This window comes from Haemaphysalis longicornis, unplaced genomic scaffold (genome assembly GCF_048455015.1).
Source record: "Haemaphysalis longicornis isolate Haplotype H1 unplaced genomic scaffold, Haemaphysalis longicornis Haplotype H1 scaffold_7, whole genome shotgun sequence".
In the NCBI taxonomy this organism is placed as follows: Eukaryota; Metazoa; Arthropoda; class Arachnida; order Ixodida; family Ixodidae; genus Haemaphysalis; species Haemaphysalis longicornis.
In genome coordinates, this window is record NW_027526422.1 from 166,226,391 (window position 1) to 166,247,181 (window position 20,791).

General features: G+C 50.8%; 1 protein-coding gene across 1 annotated transcript in view; it reads right to left on the reverse strand.

Annotated features, from left to right (window-relative positions):
* Positions 1-17,663, reverse strand: part of LOC144146644 (glycoprotein-N-acetylgalactosamine 3-beta-galactosyltransferase 1-like) — a 40,067-nt gene extending 22,404 nt beyond the window's left edge. Inside the window, exon 1 of the mRNA XM_077678581.1 lies at positions 17,545-17,663. Coding sequence (XP_077534707.1) covers positions 17,545-17,663 — 119 coding nt within the window. The remainder of the gene's footprint in view (positions 1-17,544) is intronic.
* Between the last annotated feature and the right edge of the window lie 3,128 nt (positions 17,664-20,791).

Consider the following 20,791-nt stretch of genomic DNA (forward strand, 5'->3'; position numbering starts at 1 on the left):
GAATTCGAAGAAAACGACGAAAATACGATGTTGCCGTAAAGTAATTGCCTATAATTAAAACTAAAGCTTTCGCCTTCAGAGCACGTTTGACGACTCCGGTGTCCCCAGATATTTTATTTTAGTGGAGAAGGGAAAGTGGAGATTCGGGCATCATCTGCTATCGTTGTTTTGTTTTACTCATTGATTGCTTAGAATTTCACTTTTAAGCTTTTAGCAGGCCCCCCCAAGCATCCCAGAAGTGGCAGTCCCCTTTCGGGTACGCTTCTGTAGAACATCACCATCATATTCCTCACCATCATTATCACTGTCACCATCATCATCATGCCTTTGGAATAAGATCAGGTCAGGTGGTCAGGTGGTCGTCCTGGGTGGTACCCAAGGGCCCTCATGTGATGACCTCGTGCTGCCTTGAGGACCGAGCATGAACCCAGGAGGTGGTCCAGGGTCGCTTCAGTGGCAGGGGTTTTACAGAAGGGGCATGTTTCTGCGGAAACCTGCGTCCTCCATGAGGCCTTCAACGCCGGGGTCAAAGCTGCGCCCACGCGGATTCTCCGAAGCGCTACCTCCTCGTGCCGGGTTAAACCGCCAGGAAGGTCCGACCCGCGCGGGGGAAGAAGGGCACGCGTGGAGCGCCGGAGAGACTCCTTGTGAATGATGAGGGTGTCACTCTCGACACATGGAGCAGGGGTAGCGGCCCAGTTACCCTCTCGGGATGGCAGGCCACGTCAGCGTCACAGTGTGCAGGTGTCGAACGTCTATTCCACAAAACTCGCACGGGACACGAAAATGAGTTCACAATGCGATGCGCATCACAGGTCAAGTCGAGCGACTTGGCGACGCGTCGGAGTTCCCGGACTGCCTGTGTGGAGTCTGTGTACAGGTGAAGGCACGACGGCGTGTTTATGCGTAATCGAGGATATAATGAGGATAACCCATCCCGGATGGCCAGAAGTTCTGCCATGATTGAAGGAAGAGGTGCCTCGGTGAGGTACGTGCAGGTCTGCTGCACTTCTGGATGAGTGGGGCACACAAGGCTGGTGTTTAGGAGATTTTGGGCCGTGCATGCATCGACGTACACTTGCATTGCATCGGCTGTGCCATTCGACTCCGAGGGTAAAGGGTTGGGCGGAAGTGACTGATTATGAAAACGGCGTAGCGGGTCAGTGGCCGGTTTTCTGTGGATTGGCTTTGGCTCCAAGGGGGAAGGTCAGGCGATTTTCGTAATATAACAGGTGATTTAGAATCGAAGTAGTAGGCCAATGCCGCAGCAACGGGAACTGTTTGAATTTTCAGACGACGTGCCCTCCTCCGCTGTTCAACAAGCTCGTTCGAGGTGTTCAGCTGGGCCTCCGCTTGTAGCATCGGAATTGGGGTCATACGAGGCAGGCCTGTGATAACTCGCATATCGTCTCGGTTTATACTTTCCAGTAGGTCCCAGTCCCTTCGTGTGAGATGCTGAAACTGAGCTTGGTATATCAGCCGGGGTTGAAAGACAGATCGAACTAGTATACGTGCCATGCGACTACAGGCACCGCCAGTCTTTTGTGAGATCCGTCGAAAGAGATAAAGCGTGTTGGAGGCTTTGCCGCGCACGCAGCGGATCCATGGAGCCGCGGACCCAGAGGCATCTGTTTCTACTCCAAGCACTCGCATTGACGATGCGGGATTGAGGGCATGGCCGTTTAAGGCCAAGGAGAGGGGTGTCTGGGAAAGACGACGTCGGCCCCACCTATTTGTGATCGACATGAAGGTCGTCTTTGCAGCCGAAACTGCCAGTCCAATCTTGGCACACCAATGCTCCGTTTTGACTAGGGCCACCTGGATGCCTGCCTGCTGTCTGTTCAAATCTGCATGTACTGACCAGACTGTAATGTCATCGGCGTAGCTTAGAAAAAAATGTCCGGAGCGGTAGCTAACTGCTACGCGAGGGGAAGGAGCGCCACATTAAACAACACTGGTGCGAACACAGCGCCCTGGGGTACTCCTCGCTCTGAGGTGAAATGCCCTACCCTTTCCTTACTGATTCGTATAGAAAATGTACGCCTGTCGGCGAAAGACCGCACCAAGTTGCAGACCATGACTGTAACTTTCAGCTGACGTAAGATGGTAGGGATCGCTGAGTGACTGACATGGTCATAAGCCTTTAGGACATCCATGGTTAGGAGCGTTCGTATGCTGCGAGCTCTGCCACCCAAAAGTACTATGTTCGAAAGATGTTCAAGGCCATCTTCTGTACCGAGGTGTTGGCGGAAGCCTATCTGAGCTGGATGATACCACAGGTAGCGCTCAAGCCTCCAGGACAGGCGAGTAGCGAGCATACGCTCCAGCAGCTTGCATATAATGCACGTCAATGCAATCGGCCTAAGGTCACTCATGCGGTCCACTGGCTTGCCTGGTTTTGGTATCGGCGCCACCTCCGCATGTTTCCAGGAATCTGGGAGCTCTCCTGAGCCCCAGATGGCGTTGAGTGAGTGAAGCATCTACTGAAGAGCTGGGCCATCAGCGTTTTTGAACACTTCATAGGTGATACTATCTGGTCCAGGAGCTGTGCGCAACTTTACCTGGTCGATGGAGACCACAAATTCCGCCATTGTAAAGGGCCCTTGTATGCTATCAATGTCCACCTGAGCTGGGCAGGCACCTGCTTCAGGAAGGTGGTAAAGTTAGCCGATTATTTGTGGTGGAGCCTGGTCGAACGCCGGGAAGAATGCTTTGGCTAACTCTGGGGCAAATTGTTTTGGCGGTTTCCCAGAGGAAAGGCGCGCACTTGTGGCAGGGTCCGGTGGTCATGCACCAGGTTCCATGCTGCTGAACGTCGGCCAGAATTGAGATGTCGTTGAGGACGGTCCAATGGACGCACACCAATCTAAGCACCTTTCTCTAGAAAGGCGCTTCTCGTGGCGGCGGGCAGCGGCTGCGGCACGACTTAAAGAAGCTCGCAATTCTGGAGATCCTGGATACCGGTTCACAGCCCGTTAAGCACGATGACGAGCTGCCCCTAATCGAAGGAGATGCACGTCAGGAACTGGCCTAGACACGTCCACCCAAGCTGTCCACGTTGTAACCTTAAGGGCGGCGCATAAAATAGGCACTGCATAGCATAGGATTCCAGGTCTAACACCCTCCTAAACAAGTCCCAGTCAGTCTTACGACAGCGGGGCCGTAGGCATCGTTGGTACCCTGGAGCTAAACCAAGACGTAGGGGATAGTGGTTACTGCCCCAACAGTGCGGCTAGGGGTCCCATGAGACCGGAGTTACGCCTGTCCACCAGGAAAGTTCCGGGCATAGGGGGGCGCGCGAGCATAATCCCAGCGATGTGTCGGTATGTGCGGAGCATTGAGTAGCACAAACTGCGGCCTTGTAAATGTGTGTCATACTGCCACACCACGCGCACTGGACGAAGGGTTACCCCATGCCTCATGAGGCGCATTAAAGTCCCCACCGACTAGCACAGGGCGTCCAGGGTACGTGCGGCGAAGGTTTGCAAGCCAGCCCATTTGCAGTCGGGGTGCACTGCCACTGTAATGACGCACGTAGCACGACACCAGGATCAGGTCTGTGCGGGGTAGGCGAACCAATACAGCAACCACTTCCTCCCACGCACTGCACCAAGACACCAACGGCACTTGAGTCTAAGGGTAACAGGTGGCTACGTACACCGCCACTTTACCAGGTGGACCAGATGCATTGCTGCAACGGCGGTCCGGAATGGTAGGTGAAGAGTACGCAGGAATCCCTTAATGCGTGGCATTGAGTTGGTCTCATGCAAGAGCAGAGCCCACGCTTGAAGTGTGCCCATGCGGAGACGAAACTGCAGCTCCCCTACCTTGGTCGCGAGACCTCTCCAGTTCCACTGAAGTACAGACTTGTGTCGTAGCGGGTTTGGGGAAGCATTCGCACCTTGAGGGGCCACTGAAGCCATCATGGACGTAGGTGCGCCACGAGAACCGTCGCCAGATGTTGCAGTTGCTCCGCTACAAAAGTGAGAAGTTCTGTGGCCGTAAGGTTAGAAGAATCAGGATGTAATTCCCGAAGCGGCGCTGAAGTGGCAGGTGGAGAAGCAGGTGCATCGTGGTGCTGTCCCCGTTGCGCAAAAGTCGCGCGACGTTGCACTGATGAGACAGTTGTCGAAAAAGGTGTTTCCTGGTGCTTCGCGCGTTGCGCTAAGGTTGCACGACGTTGCCGGATACGCTTCATTTCTGCTTCTAGCTCCGCCAAACGGTGGTCCAAAGTAGCCACGCTATCCGCGCCATCCGTAGTAAAAAACAATAGTTCCTTGTGGGTATTGCTTGGTAGTTGACGTCGCCGTTTCACCGCAGCAGCATAGGTGTGGTCACCGAGTGGTTGGCCCCCATTTGGCTCCGTAGATTCGTCACATTCGTGTTCTTCTGCTAATACTTCACACCAAAACAGCAGGTGGCCGCCCCAGAGTTTCCAATGCTCTTAGGTAAGTTCTTTTTCACAGCACATTTATGTTATACAAGAGGCAGTGAAAATGTAGGCTTACCTAGTCACTTTACTCACGGGGAGTGGGTTCGGTCACTTGCTTTTTACCTAACAACTTCGGAAACCTTCAACGCAAACCACTTGTTTAGAAAACTGATAATAGAAATTTTGTTGTGTTGTGTAATGTAGTTCTGTTCATGCCACCAGGTGGCGCACAGTGCTAAGGTGATCGAAGAGCTTGTATGGGAAGGTTGTAACAGGACCGCTGGATTGAGAAAAGGCGGAGGAATAGGTATGCTTGTAAGGCAGGGGGCTAATTGGAAGAGAGTGAAAGAAGACTGTAAAGACATGTGTGGATGGAAGGGATAGTGGAGGGTAGGGAGATGGCTTTAGGGGTGTCTTACCTGTGGACGGCTAAGAATAGCAAAGAACAAAACAAAAAAGTGGTGGCGTGTCTAAAAAAGGACGCCGAAGATGTGAAACATTCCGGGTAGGTTCTATTTGTAGGGGACATGAACGCCCAGATTGAAGATCTAGACGGGTACACATACTTCAAAGGAAATCTAATGCTAGATATGTGTGAGTACCAGAAGCTGATCATAGTAAACATGGTACAAAAATGCGAGGGTCAAATAACGTGGAAGTGTGGTAGGAGACAGTCGAGATTGACTACTGCCTTATTTCATAGGGACTTTATGAACGGTTGGATCGAATGATCATAGATGATGATGGGGGCCACAGTCTGGGCAGTGACCACAAGCACATAAACCTGTGTTTTGGGAAACTGGGGGGCGAAAAAACGGGTAGACCTGGACAGCGCACAAAGTTACACAGCAAACAAATTACGGTTATTCCCAAAAGCGTATAGGCTGACATAGAAAGAAATCCTGGAGAACAGTGGGAATATGTCAGGCTCATCAAGACTATACAGGAAAAAATAGTCAAGGCAGAGGGGGCCAATCGATGGAGAAGAAAACAAACACCAAAATCTGGTAGAACAAAGAAATCATGCCGGAGATAGAAAGGCATAAACAGGCGTCTAGAGAGCACAGGCAGGCCAAGAGGATAAGGGAGACATCAGGAGGAGGTGGACCTAAAATGGGAGCAGTATCAGCAAATGAAACAGGAAGTGCAGCACTTATTGCAGGCGAAAATTACGTGGGACAGCGAGCGATGGGTAGCGCAAATACACGGAAGGGATAGAGACGCGCCGAAAAGGTTTTGGAACCATGTGCAGGGATTAGGAAAACGTACGAGTCCCACAGAAGGCGGTACTATAGAAAACGAGCAGGGGCAGATGCTAAAGTGTGAGGAATCATTGGCATACCTACACAAAATCATCACGGAGAAGTTCAGTAAGGTGGATGAAGAAGCCCCGCAGCGACACAGCGATGCCGCGCCGGGTAGGCCGGAATGTCTGGAGATAGATGGGGACAAGCTGAAATGGAAGAGAGCAGAGGAAAAGGTCCCCAAGGATACCGCGGTAGGCACGGATGGGATACCGATGGAGTTGAGTACCCAGTTAGGGCCAAAGAGCAAGGGAAAGCTACTGCAAGCCATCAGAACAAGCACAGAAGAAAAGGCAGTGCCTGCCGCGTGGCAAATGAGCAGCATGAACTTAGTGTACAAGGTCAAAGGAGTCAGGAAAAACCCGAGCTCGTACAGGCCAGTAATCGTCACGTCAGTGCTGTACAGATTAGCAATGCAGGCAGTGAAGTTTGAACTAGAGCAGTGGGTGGAAGAAAATAGGATAATAGGGGCACTTCAAAATGGGTTTCGAAAGGACAGAAAGCTAGAGGACAACTTATACGTGGCAAGCCAATGCATAGAGGTGGCGAAGATGCAAAACGGACGTTTGTGGTTAGCCTTTCTGGACATTAACGCGGCGTATGATAATGCAGACAGGGGGCGGCTTTGGAGTATCCTGTAGAACAAGAGAGTTGGGGCAGAATTCATTAGCTTACTCAGGGAGCTATGCCGGGAGAACCACGGGCAAATAGTGTCGGAGGGGGTAACATACAATAAGCCTGCATACACCTACAAGGGTTTCAAACAAAAATGTCCTCTCTCTCCGCTGCTGTTCATGATCTACATGGCGGGGTTGGAAAGGAAGCTAGAAGTCAGCATGCTGGGGTTCGGCTTATCCTACATGAAAAACGGGTAGGTGGTGGAACAACGGGTTCCGGGACTTATGTATGCAGACGACATATTGGTGATGGCGGACAACCGGATAAGTATGCAGGGCTTGATGGATATATGCGGTGAAGAAGCGACGCACCTAGGGCTATCCTTTAGCAGAGAAAAATCGGGGATCAAGGCCTTTATAGACGGCGAGGAGCACAGAACAGTGTCAGTGCAGCAAGTAGAAATACCATTGGTGAAAGAGTATAAATATTTAGGAGTATGGCTGACCAACAGTGAAGGTTACACGCAGGCACATGAGGCTTACCTTAAGACGAAGGGAAAACGGAACGCGGCTATAATGAAGCATAGAGCCCTCTGGGGATACAGCAAATACGAGGCGGTAAGGGGAGTCTGGAAAGGGGTTATGGTACCAGGATTAACTTTCGCTAATTCGGTTCTGTGCATAAATCCAGAGACCCAAGCGGACCTAGAAATAAATCAGAGGCCGGTAGGCAGATTGCCCCTAGGGACCCACAGTAAAACTACAAATGAAGCGGTTCAAGAGGATATGGGCTGGTCGTCTTTCGAGGCGAGGGAGGCGCAGAGCAAGATAAAGTTTGAGGAGCGCCTTCGTGACATGGAGGACGACGAAAAATGGGCAGCGAAGTTGTTTGGATACCTGTATATGAGGAGCGTGGACACGCGGTGGTGACGGAGGACCAGACAACTGACCAAGCGCTACGGAAAGTGGGTAGGGGAAAGCGGGGCTTACACAACAGTTAAAAAGCAGGTAAAGGCAGCAGAGACGACGAAGCGGGCACAGAGAATGAAGCGAAAAAAACCCTGGAGACTTATAGGGCAGAGAAACGGGAAATTGAGAAGGAGGGATTCTATGGAAATACGAGAGACAGTGCGTTGCTCTGCGAGGCACGGGCAGGGTGCCTGAGAACACGGGAATACACGGGTAGCTACAGGCAGCAGGATGAAACGTGTGCATGCTGAAGCAGTGATCGGGAAACTATAGACCATATTGTCAGGAGATGCACAGAGATACGGCATTATACTGACATTCGTAGTTCTGAAATATTTTAACATTGAACATACAGGCAATCAGCGTGGGTTCTAAAAATGTTCAGAAATTTGAGAAATTTCTAAATGTGCGGTTCGTAGTAATAACATTACACTTCATTTAGAATTGCACACTTCGTGCAGCTTTGCTTGAAACAAATGTTATATTCTACACCTTCTATACTCAGAACTCTGCTATCGCGCACTGGGGTGGGGCACAAAAACGAAAATAAACAACGCCAAAGTAAATGTTCTACAAAAACGGGTGCTACGCATGTACTGCAGTTAAGATGGCTGCCCTGCAGATCTGTGAACGGCTCGGTATCTTGAGCGCTTGAGTATACTTCGAGCTGATGGGATAAATTATTTGAAGTAGTTTTCCACCGTACATAAAGTTAAAATACACATACGATAAGCGGCGTTATTTACCACTGTTCTGTTAGCGTAACACGCGACACTTTCCAAGAAAAAGGCCAAATTACGGAGAATAAACTCTCTTATATTAGTCGACCGAAATATTAAACTAAATTGCAAATTTTGTAACTTACAGCGCTTCTGAAAAATTATTTAAGAAGAAAGTTCAGCAACTACAACTATTGCTCACTGACAATGTGTGGTTAGTTGAATATCAAATACTTTTTGGTGTGTTTGTTTTCCTACTACTTACAAGTCTGTCTACACATTGATGAGCGTTTGTCCTGGGCTACTTATTACCGTGCATTTATAATAGGAGATATGCTGCCCCTCGCAGCGATTGTGAAAAGGTTCTTTTAAAGATGATAGTCTTTCTTGGGCTACTTGAACGACAAAATTTTGGTATGCCTGTATGGCTGTCTGTCTGCAACTGGATTGAGCCGCCCGGCCAAACTGAAACAAAAGTTGCACATAGGTTTACATCCCCGCAGCCAAATCCCAACGTCTTAGGGCGGTGGTAATAGTCATACGTGTCAAGATTGTTGAACAACAGAAAATTACGCCAATATGAGGCGAAAAATCCCATAAGTGCAGCGCTAGTTTATAACAACTTCATGAATGCTTTATTTTTGCGATAGCAAATGAAATACTGCATTCACTGCATAAAAATTCACTCCGTTGTCTGCTGTAGCCCACGCCCCTATAGTGTCTTGCGGCAGTTTAAGAAATTAAACCGAGTAAGGTATGATAGGTTCCACAAGATAGGTTCTACGTTCCACTTAAAGGGACACTGAAGTGATTTGTAAACAATGCGTGATTACGAGCGCAAATTGTAGTCCGGAGTCCCTAGGCCGTGTTTCGAGCACTCTGAGCACATTTGCGCGAATTTATTTTGTAGAAAAATCAATTCGAAAATGCTGTCCTCCTCTCGGCACTCTCGCCCATTTTCTGTGGCGTTTTCGTGTGACGTCAGCAGGAGAGGAGCTGGCAATTGGCTGCGCTACTGCACGGCTCGCCGACCTTCCGCGACCGAGTTAGTCGGCCCAACCTTTAGTCCGCCGGCCGCCGACGGGTCGTCGCAATTCGCTCGATCAGTTGAAACTAAGCCACAACACGTTTTGGAATGGAAGAATGTGCCTTTCTTTACTTCGTTAGTTTATACACCGTATCTAGCGCCAAGTCAAGGTCGCTTCACACAAGCGCTGCACAAGCGCACATGCGACGCTTCGCTGACTGGTACGCCAGTAGGAAAATATTAGGCCTCTTGAAAGGGGATAAGAGTCAGCGAAGACAATATAGGTACTAAGGAAATAAAATCAACTGATATTTTTACCGTACAGCGTAAACCTAGGGTGCGGGAAGCACTTTCTTGCGCTGGGCGAACAAGCACAGCGGTCAGCAGCACGACTACGCATCTGCGAACGCTTTTCCGTCTACGAAATGCAATTCCTAGACGTGAGGCATTGTGGAAACTCGGGGGACGCTTAGTGTACGAGCGCAATACAACAAATAGTCACCTAAGCTGCTTGAAATACTAAAACTAAATAAAAGTGTAAACTGGTTATACATTATATTCCTTATATTTCGGTTGTCGAGCAGCCTCCGCACGTAGCCTAGTGGTCTAGACTGCTAGGTATGTCATCGCGAGTGTTTTGCCGGTCGCAAGTTCGAATCCTCACGGATACATGCTTTTTTTTGTAGGTTAACTTTTTCATTTTTTGCCGATATTTTCTATACTTGGTTCATCTTTTTTTTTTTGCCGCAACGTTCATTGGTCCACGAACTAGTCCACAGAACTCGCGCAGGCTGGCACTGGCGCGCTAGCGAGTTCTCTTTGGCGTGCTGTTGCCGTAAGCACCGACTGCTTTCGGGCAGCGGGCACAGGCCAGAATCACAGACCCTTGGCCTGGTGCGAACACACTTTTTACGATACAGGCATGAGTGATGGAAGCACGAAATATGGGAGGAAAGCGGATGTATTTGAGCGTCTGCGGGGACGCGGAGGGCGTTCATGCACTGCGTAGGCCTCAGCTAGTGAATGCTACGATTCCAAGCCGTCCTGGGAGGCTTATCTTATGCATTTTACAGCCTACAACATGGCAGAAGCGCGGTACTACGATTACTGGGATATTGAGAATGCCCAACCAACGACGCCATCGGATGTCAAACATGTTGTTTTACAGAACTGAAACCGAAACCGAAACTTGTTTGATTGCTAACCTTGGGCATCGTCCAATCACGGTGCCGCCTCCTCTCAACGTCACAGCTTAGTTGGTGCGGGCGCCGCAAACAGCGCGTGGCAGTTTTTCTTCTTTCGCGTTGAAAAGTGTGCTAATTTGAGCCAGTCTACGCAGTGCAAGCAAAAACGGGAGCTTGACAAATTCACTTCAGTGTCTCTTTAAAAAGCACGTGGAGGGGGGCAACGTGGTTCTAGACGTTGAAGTAGGTCGCTTCTATTCACGCGTGTTTCCGCCGTACGGTAGCGCTGGCATCAAGCACCGGGCCTGCAGACGTCGAACACGGTAAGTTTAAATTGACTTGAGCATTCTTATAGCCCGTGTACCTTGGGAGGAGCGCGACGGGAGAGGAACCACAATATATTTGAGCGGGAAATGGATGGGAGGCATTTACCTGACAAATGTTGACAAAAGACAATGGCCTTTTGTCGACATTTGCTACAAAACGAGCAGATACGCGGCGGGCATATTTTTTTAGATGCATTCTTGTTTAAATATTGATGTTCTTTGCCTTGCGGATAGCGTTGGAACTTTCAATGACGATGCAGACGGTACAAGTACCGCGCGCAAAAGACGCATAGGAAGAAGACGAAGACGACCAGGCGCGGCTACAAGATGGACACTCTTTAGACGGTTCCCTGTACATAATGTAAATATATGTGCTTTCTACAGGCGACGACCTCCTCCCTTATCTCCCTGGACGTCTTCCACATGATGCCGAAACCCGGGACGTAAAGCGACACGACGAGGTGACCCATGCAGCGGAATTCAATTCTTCGACCGCCATGCTCACCCCGAAGCGAGGAGGAGGCGTCGAGACAGCGGAACCGGCTACGGATTGCCCAGAATAGCCTTCTAGAATTCAATCGGAAGCTTATTGCCGAGATATCGCCTACTCTAAAGCACAACAAAGACATGGAGGCCATAGTTTCGATAGCAAGGCTCCAGCACAGTGCCGACCCGCTTGCTGCAATCAGCGAGAAGCTGGATGCCCTTGCATGCCTAACTAGAGTCGACTGCCAACACGACGACGCTCTATAGTCGGTCAAAGCCCACAGAATCGTTGGCGCACTTCAACGAAGGCTTTACGGAGGAAATACACTTGCCCCTAAGGAGCCAAAATCTCACAAAAGAAGACAGAAAGCCACACCGACCGATAGATGAGTCCACTAGTACCAATGAAAGCAAGGGACACGGTGAGAATAACGGAACCCTTTACCCACAAATCACTTTAACGGCATCGGTGGACATTCCGATAACCGGTCTTCGACCCCAAGGATCTTCAAACGTGATTGCCTTTCCTGTACCAAAGACGGCATGCGCCTTTCTGATAGACGTGACTGAGGATTCGCTAGAGATACGCCATACAACTTTTCACCCTTCACTACGGCCTCAAGACGCCGTGATACCGCGTTCGCCCTCTCCACAACAAAGAGAAAGTCATAAAGTCTCGCAGCTAGGTGAGTCGGTCGCATCAGCGCCAGAAGAGGATATCGTGGATGACGCTCACGCTCCGGCTTCGGAAGGCATCACTGCCGACTCCTACGTGCACGAAGGGCTTGAGATCTTCCCTGCAGCGAGAATGTATTGTGCTGACTCTATGAGGAAGGACCTTTGTGAGGGGGCATTTCTGCGACTGCATGACGATGGGCTAAGCGAAAAAGTCGAGGCAACTTCAGCGGACGAGAGTACAGAGACACCACCACGAGGCAAGCCTGAAGTTGCCTCGACTCAGCAGCTACTACCACACGATGGCAGGGCCACAAGATACGAACTGCTGGAACGCGCTGCGCGTAAAGACTTATGCCCCTCGACAACCGCAAACCCTGAAAACGGATTGAGGGACCCTACTAAACACCACACTTTCGCTCCTCCAAGAAAGAGGCCAGACAAACATGCTGCCACAGTCATAATGACGTCGAACATTCACGAGGCCACTAAGCCAATTCGGAATTAGAAGAAACATGGAGGACGTTGTAATATATTGCGGAAGAAACCTGGAGGACATTGCGTTAGGCGCAAACGCACGACGTCACTGAAAGTACATTGGAAATCAGTGCCCATTCTTGACCACGCGAACTGTTGTGCCTCTGACCGATTCCTGGACGTAGCCATTATAGAAAAAAACAGATCGAACGTTCGAAGAAAGGCAAAGCGTAGAAGAAAGCGAAGACCGAAGATAAAGAAAAAAGACAAAATCAGACATCGGCTGGATACAAACGAGATACTGACTAAATATCTCCGACTAAATATCTAAACATCATATTTGTTGACAGTAGCTGCAAGACTCTGCTTCATCTCGCTTACACGAACTCTTGTGCGGCGGGAGAATGTTGGAACTTTCAATGACGATGAAGACGATGCAACTACCACGCACAAAAGACGCATGGGAAGAAGACGAAGACCACCAGGCGCGGCTACAAGATGGAAGCTCTTTAGACGGTTCCCTGTACATAATGTAAATATATGTGCCTTTTATTGACGACGGCCTCCTTTGTTGCCTCCCTGGACGTTCTTCCACAGATAGTATTTAAGACGATTTAGTAAAAAGACGCTAGTTTTTGTCAGCTGCCGAAATTTCGAATTATTTTTTCAGTATGTTTGTCTGTCTTACTGTCTGTCGATCGTTATTCGCCGGTCTTCGAAAAAAAAACATGAAATGTGTAAAAAAACACACACACGTGGTGCAACAGGCTGACATCATTCAGTCAACCTTCTCCTGTTCAGCTACGCAACGGAAGCCTGAATTGGGCCATAAAGCGGCCGCCCCACTAACAGCGATGACTAAACATAGAAATGGCAACGCCGGAGACACGTTTTCGCGCTATATGCGTAAGCACAGCACTTTCACCAGTCCAGAACCAATGTCCCTATTGCATGTAATAGTTCTGTATAAGCCATTCCATGTCCTGTCATAGAAAGCAAGACATTTGTTAAGTTTTTCAACAATTTGTGAGGTTGCCAGAATTGGTCCCTCAAATGCAGCTAACAAAGATGTTTATTTTTTTTCGGTGTTCCTATTGATTCTTGAAGCGATAAAGTGAAAATATTTCACTCATATTTACACTGGCCAATTTTTAGCTGCTCGAATGAAAGCTAGTTCAGTATTACGCAGCAGGATGTAGAATATTAATAAAACTAATCACGCAAAACCAGTAAAGAATCAGCAGTTTATATCTTAGGGAAGGGCTGGACTATGATTGAAATTCCAGTTAAACGAAATATTCAGGCGGAACGGTGGACACATTTCTCTACCAATAGCGGTGTTACCCGGGGATGCCAGGATGAGCCACTATACTAATTACACGCATGGGCGTACTACTTACTTATGGGAAGTAATATTGTGAGCGTGTGTAAGCGCAGTCAACATTACTGGACAATTATTGCGCTCTGGGACACTTACGTGCTGTGGCCAATCGCCGTCAGTCGGTAGGCCCAATCCCTCATCTGTGCATACCCATTATCATCATCATCTGTACATAATCATCGTCACGAGTGGCTGATGCCATTGAGTCACCGACGGTCTCATTAAACCTAGTCCGCTGGTACTGGTGCCGACTTGTGCCGGGTCTTCCGTCTCCTTACAAGTGGTGGAGGGTGCTTCTTTCGACCCTGACCTAGCTGCACCCCTGGAGCTCCGTTCAGGTCGCCTTGTTCAACCGCCATCCAGTCCAATGGACCGAGAAGGCGCACCGAATGCTGCCGCTCCTACCACGCCGGCATGGATGGTGACTTGCCGCCAGCGCGACCCTCCCGGCTTCGCTGGTCTTCGTGGCGAAGACGTCGAGGAGTGGCTTGATGAATTCAACCGAGTCAGCCAATTTAACAGGTGGGACGAGAAGTTCAAGCTCGATAACGTAGGTCTCTCCCTGCATGAAGTTGCAAAGACCTGGTACCGCAACAACGAACATACCATAACTGATTGGGCCTCCTTCACTGAGAAGATCCGCCAGATATTTGGCACACCGTCTGCGCGTTCAGATGAGGCAAAAAGAAAACTAGATGCCCGCTGGCAGCGTCCAGACAAGACATTTTTGTCTTATATTGAGGATGTGCTAGCTCTCTGCCGTCGGGTGAACCCAGACATGGCAGAGGCTGACAAAGTTCGCCATCTACTCAAGGCAATCGCGGAGTTCGCCTTTAACTCGCTTGCCCTACAAAATCCGTCTTCCATGGAGGACGTACGAACCTCGTGTCAGCGCCTCGACCAGCTACAAGCGATCCGCCTGCAGCCACGGCAGGAATCAGCTCGTCTTCCTCCTGAGTCGGAGCTTCGTGCTCTCATACGCGATATCATTCGTGAGGAACTCCAAAGGCAAGGCCCATCGTGCCCTCATGGTGGCCGGTGTGCTCAGCCTGCGACTGATTTGCGGGGGATTATTAAAGAGGAGCTGGCGTCGATGACGTGTAGCCCACGCTGTAGCCCCCCAGTGGCTTTCGCCGCACCCTCGTACGCGGACGCAGCTTCGCGACCCCCGGTCTCACCGATCGGAGTTCCTGCACCTCCGCCAATGTTCGAACAGCTCACAGCGATCTCCTCAGCGGCCCATGCGTCACCAACATATTCCAACTGGCGACCGCGTATGGATTTCCGGCCTAACGAACGCCCGGTCTGTTTCTATTGTGGAATCCGCGGCCACATCTCGCGGTTTTGCCGACGGCGCCAGCAAGATGAGCGGCGAGGCTACGCGCCCTACGAACGCGACGTTCGCTACAGCTATGGACCTCGACGACATGGAAATCCACCTCACGACCGCTCCCCGTCGCCTCAGTTTTCCCCAGACCGTTCGCGCCGTCAACTGGATCCCAGACGCCATTCCCCTTCGCCCGGACGTCGTTTCGTCTCGCCTCTTCGCCCCGTTTCGAACGACGCCAACCACCTTCCGGAAAACTAGATGCTGCAGTTTACGGACGGAACTGCATCGTGCGAACTGTCTACAACTCCTCCGGCGCGTCCCTCGAACATTTTGCCTGTAATTGTGGAAGGAATTGTTGTACAAGCTTTAGTGGACACTGGTGCCAGTATCTCCGTCATGCATAGTGATCTGTGTGACCGGCTACGAAAAGTGAAGACGCCCTACTCTGGACCTTCATTGTGCAGTGCCAATGGAAATGTCATACAGCCTGCCGCATCTTGCACAGCACGTGTCGTCATCGGAGACGATTGTCACCATATTGAGTTTGCCGTTTTGCAGAATGCGCCCATGAATTAATTTTTGGATGGGACTTTCTTTCTTCAGCTTCTGCGGTTATTTCCTGCGCCAACCAGCCATTCACATTTCCAGCACAGAACCTTCCCCTTCACCAAACTCACGACAGCAGAACTTAACCTTACGGACGGACTGCTTTTTGCCGCCGGGTTGTGAAAAAGTTCTTTTGGTGTCCTCGAGCAGCATTTCCGCAGGTGATGTGATAGCGTCTCCATCAAGCCGTATGCTTCCCCGAGGAATTGCGATGTCCACATGCCTCGTCCGTTTTTCACAAGGATCTGCAGCCTTGGCCGCTGGGAACACCACCACAGAGCCAATTTTGTTGCCTAAAGGCATGACCGTCGCTGCTGTGGTTGACAGAGAGCCTGTTTCTGTCCTGTCCAACGCAGTACCACCTTCGCGTGCGTGTGACCTTGCTTCTTCGGGTGGTATGTCTAGTATCGCTGCAACCATCAGCGCCGACCTTACTTCTGAGCAAACAGAACAGCTGCTCACGGTACTGGTGAAGCACCTTGCATCCTTTGACGTGGTTGCTAACACACTCAAACGGACGACTGTGACCGCTCACCGAATTGAGACAGATGGCTCAGCGATTGTACGCCGGCGACCATACCGCGTCTCTTCTCACGAAAGAAAAATTATTGAAGAGCAGGTCGCTGAGATGCTCAAGCGCGGCGTCATCCGCCCATCGTCAAGCTCTTGGTCATCGCCGGTTGTGTTAGTCGAGAAGAAGGATGGATCAGTTCGCTTTTGTGTCGACTACCGTGCACTAAATAAGATCACTCGAAAAAACGTTTATCCGCTGCCCCGCATTGACGATGCTTTGGACAGTCTTCAAGGAGCGGAGTACTTCTCGAGTCTAGATATACGCTCGGGATATTGGCAGATCCCAATGCACGAGGATGACAAAGAGAAGACGGCGTTTTCCACCCCAGACGGGCTTTTCGAGTTCAACGTGATGCCATTTGGGCTCTGTAACGTGCCTGCCACGTTTGAACGAATGATTGACACCGTGCTTCGTGGTCTTAAGTGGAAAACTTGTCTCTGCTACCTGGACGACATTGTTGTTTTCTCAGGTACATTTCACCAACACTTACGCCGTCTGGACGAAGTACTGAGTTGTCTTTCCAATGCGGGACTGCAGATAAACACAAAGAAATGCACTTTCGCCAGCAAATCTATCATAGTATTAGGCCACGTCGTGAGCAAAAAAGGAATTCAACTGGACCCCGAAAAGATTTCGGCAGTTTTAAATTTTCCCCGTCCACAACAGCAGAAGGAACTCCCCAGCTTCATCGGCCTCGCATCATACTTCCGCAGATTTATACAAAATTTCGCAACAGTTGCTTCCCCGCTACATCACCTTCTACGCCCTGGCATCCCTTTCGTTTGGACAGACGATTGCGAACGGGCTTTTCAGGCCCTCAAAGACGCCCTCACGTCGAACCCCGTCCTTTGCCATTTTAACGACAGCGCTCCCACGATCCTACACACGGACGCCAGTGGGCAAGGCATTGGTGCCGTCTTGCTTCAACTAGACGCCCAACAAAAAGAGAGAGTTGTTGCATATGCCAGTCGTTCGCTTACGGTGCCAGAAAAAAACTACAGCATAACGGAAAAGGAGTGCCTCGCCGTTGTTTGGGCAATTCAAAAGTTTCGCCCTTACTTATACGGCAGGCATTTCACTGTCGTTACCGATCACCATGCGTTGTGCTGGCTGTCGACACTCAATGTTGGAAGGAATGCCTGCCTGGCACCACGCGCATGACGACAAGGTCATGGCGCGAGGCGCGGGGCGTGAGAGCTTTATTCTCTTCACTATGCTACACGTGCGGGTGTAGCAGATTGTCCCACATCCTCCCCTCTCTAAAAAGGTCACGGTTCCAACCGCGATGGCGGAATTATGCACCGGCCACTCTTGCTGTGAGTATGGTCACTGCTTGTGCATAATGGGTTCCGCGGGACTGTCTCTTGTTGCTGCAACTCGTTGGAATGTTGAGGCATTGCGACCAGGTGAGTTCTGTTGCGGCGAACAGATCCATACTCCGTGTCGACCCAGTAGGACCTCGGCTCCTCCGCTTGCTCTGACCGTGCCAAATTTTTTAAGGTCCACGATCCATACGTCAGTGTCGGGGTCCAAGTCCGGAAGGTCTCGTGCCCCATGCCGGATATTGAAGTGGTGCTGTTGCTTTTTCCTGCTTTCAGCCTCGTATGCCCTCAGCCTGTCTCTGTCCGGGAGGCAGGGGACTAGGCTGTCCGCAGAAGCCGGCAAAGTAGTGCGGAGTCTCCTACCCATTAGGAGCTCAGCGGGAGAGTAACCATTCTTGAGTGGGCTCGTCCGGTACGCCAAAAGCGTTTTGTAGGGATCGCCCGTCTTCTCGAGGGAGCTCTTGATCACTTTTACGGCAGCTTCCGCGAGCCCGTTGCTTTGAGGGTACCGGGGACTCGATGTCACGTGTTTAAAACCGTATTCTTTGGCGAAGGCTGCAAACGGTGAGTCAGGTCCCCTTGAAAATTGTGGACCGTTGTCACTGATGACCACTTCGGGAATTCCATGCCTTGCGAAAATTGACTTGCAGTGAGTTACCACTGCCCTCGCATTCAGGCTCGTGAGTTTGGCCAACTCGGGATACCTTGAGTAGTAGTCGGTGACGATTAGCCACCATCCTCCTCCAATGAAGAACAGGTCGACGCCGACTCGCTGCCAAGGCCTGTCAGGAAATTCTGTCGGCTGCAGCGGCATCTTCCGGTTAGTCCTGTGCTGGAGGCAGGTCCGGCAAGACTTGACAAGATTCTCGATGTCGGTGTCAATCGTAGGCCACCAGACAGCATTTCTTGCTCTCGCACGGCACTTGTCGATGCCGAAATGGCCCTCGTGCAGTACGCGGAGAGCTGACTCCTGTAGCTTTTTGGGCACGACTATCCGAAAGCCATGCATCAGGATGTCGTTGACTTCGGTGATGCTGTCCTTATGTGGCCAGAATTCCTTAAGGTTTTGTTTTAGGTCTCGACGGCTCGGCCAACCCTTCTGCGTGAATGCACGGAGCTGGCGGCAAAGTTCGTCGTGTTGTTGTTCCTGTTTCAATTCGTCCAAGGAAGGTGGTGAAACTGGGAGCGTAGATAACAGCTGACCCACGTGTCCTTCAATCTCTCTCTCGAGCTCATTCGTCTCGCCGTGGCTTACGGGAGACCTCGATAGGGCATCAGCTGCGGTCAGTTCTTTGCCGGGGACGTAAACGACCTCGTAGGCGTAACGCATTAAGCGCATCCGCATCCTCTGTAGACGAGGCGTTAAGTCGTCGATGGGTTTTGAGCCAAAAAGCGCAACTAGGGGCTTGTGGTCGGTCTCAAGGCAAAACTTCATCCCAAAAACGTAGTCATGGAACTTCTCGCATGCCCAGACGAGAGAGAGACCTTCCTTTTCAATCTGAGGGTATCGACGTTCTGTTTCCGTAAGTACACGAGAGGCATAGGCGATAACAGCGAAGTGGCCGTTCTCCTGCTTTTGGCGCAATACGGCGCCGAGACCGTAGGACGACGCATCCGCTGTGATCTTCGTCGGCCTGTCGTTGCTGTACACGGCTAGAACTGGGCTGGATGAGAGCAGTTTCTTCCATTTGCCGAATGCATCCTCTTGTGCGGCCTCCCAGATGAACTCCTGCTTTGAAGACAGCATGCTGGACAAGGGCTGGAGAAGTTCGGCCATGTTCGGTACGAAACGACCGAGGTAAGTCGCCATGCCCAGTAGCCGTCGAAGTTCAGTCTTGGAAGTTGGCCTAGGCATTTCTGTGATGGCTTTGAGTTTTCTCTCATCAGGTCGAACATGGTTGTTCTCGATGACGTGCCCTAAGTACGAGATTTTCGTGACGCCAAACTGACATTTTTCCTTGTTTAGGGTGACACCAGCGCGTCGAATCCGCTCGAGAGTACTTCGGAGTCGCTCATCGTGTTCCTGCTTGGTTGAACCCCAGATGAGAATGTCGTCCATGTGACAGGCGACCCCATCGAGGCCTTGCAGAATGTCACTCATGCGTCGTTGGAAGTGTTCAGGAGCAGAGCAAATGCCGAAGGGTAGACGGTTGAAGCAAAAACGACCAAAGGGCGTTATAAAGGTCGTGATCAATTTGCTTCTCTCAGTCAGCGGGATCTGCCAAAAACCCGAGGTTGCGTCGATTTTCGAGAACCATGCGGCTCCTCGAAGCATGCCAAGGGTGTGTTCAACAGCTGGGATGGGATGCCACTCGCGGAGTACAGACTTGTTTAGTTCCGTGTAGTCTACACAAATTCGGAGTGCCCCCGAAGGCTTGAGTACGACGACCATTGTCGCGCACCATGCTGTGGGTTGCGTGACAGGAGTAATTACGCCAACTTCCTTCATTCGTTGTAGCTCTGCCCTGGTTTTTTCGTAGAGTGGAAGTGGTACCCGTCGTGGAGACGTCAGGGCAAACGGAGTTGCGTCAGGTTGGAGCACGATGTCATACTCCTGTTGCAGCTTTCCGAGCCCTTGGAAAACGTCGGGAAAATCTCTTTCTATGTTTAAATCCAAAACAGTGTTCACAGACGGGAACAAGCCAAGGTTGGTGATGGCTGGTTTGCCAAGTAGGGCTGTGCGCAGACCGGGTAAGATGTAGACGTTTTCTACGCTTTCTCGGCCATTGAGCTTGAAACGAAGCCTTGCCAGTCCCGAGATGCGCAGAGTCTTTCCATCTGGACCCTGAAGCCTCCGGTCGGGGGAAGTCAGAACGACGTGCTTGAAGAGCTGTCGGAATTGTCGCTCCGGGATAACAGTCTCATCCGCTCCCGTGTCGATTTTGAATACCAGGGTCTGGGACTCGACGAGGGGAGAGACTTCCCACCTGTATGAAGCCGTCGTCGCCATGAGGCCCAGGAAACCTGGCTCCTGCTCGGTGTTCTGAAGAGCATTTGTTGAGCGGCAGACGGTTTGGAAATGGCCCTTTTTCCCGCACTTCTGGCAGACGCAGTCTTTGGCAGGACAGATGGCCCTCACGTGACGCTCTTTGCCACACCAGCCGCATGATTTCTTGAAACGCCTCGGGTGGTGTGTGGTTGGGGGTGGCGTTGCAACTGGGTCTTTAACGGGTCTACTACGCCGTACTTTCAGAGCGTCGAGGTTGACAGCTTCCTTTGGCGTGCCCGATAAGAGTTCTGCCTGCTGCTGTTGGACTGCTTCATTCTGACGAGCGATGGTTAGCGCCTTCATTAGGTCTAAGTTGGGGTCAAGCTGCAGAGTTTGCGACAGTTTATGGTTCTTGAGGCCCACGACTAGTCTG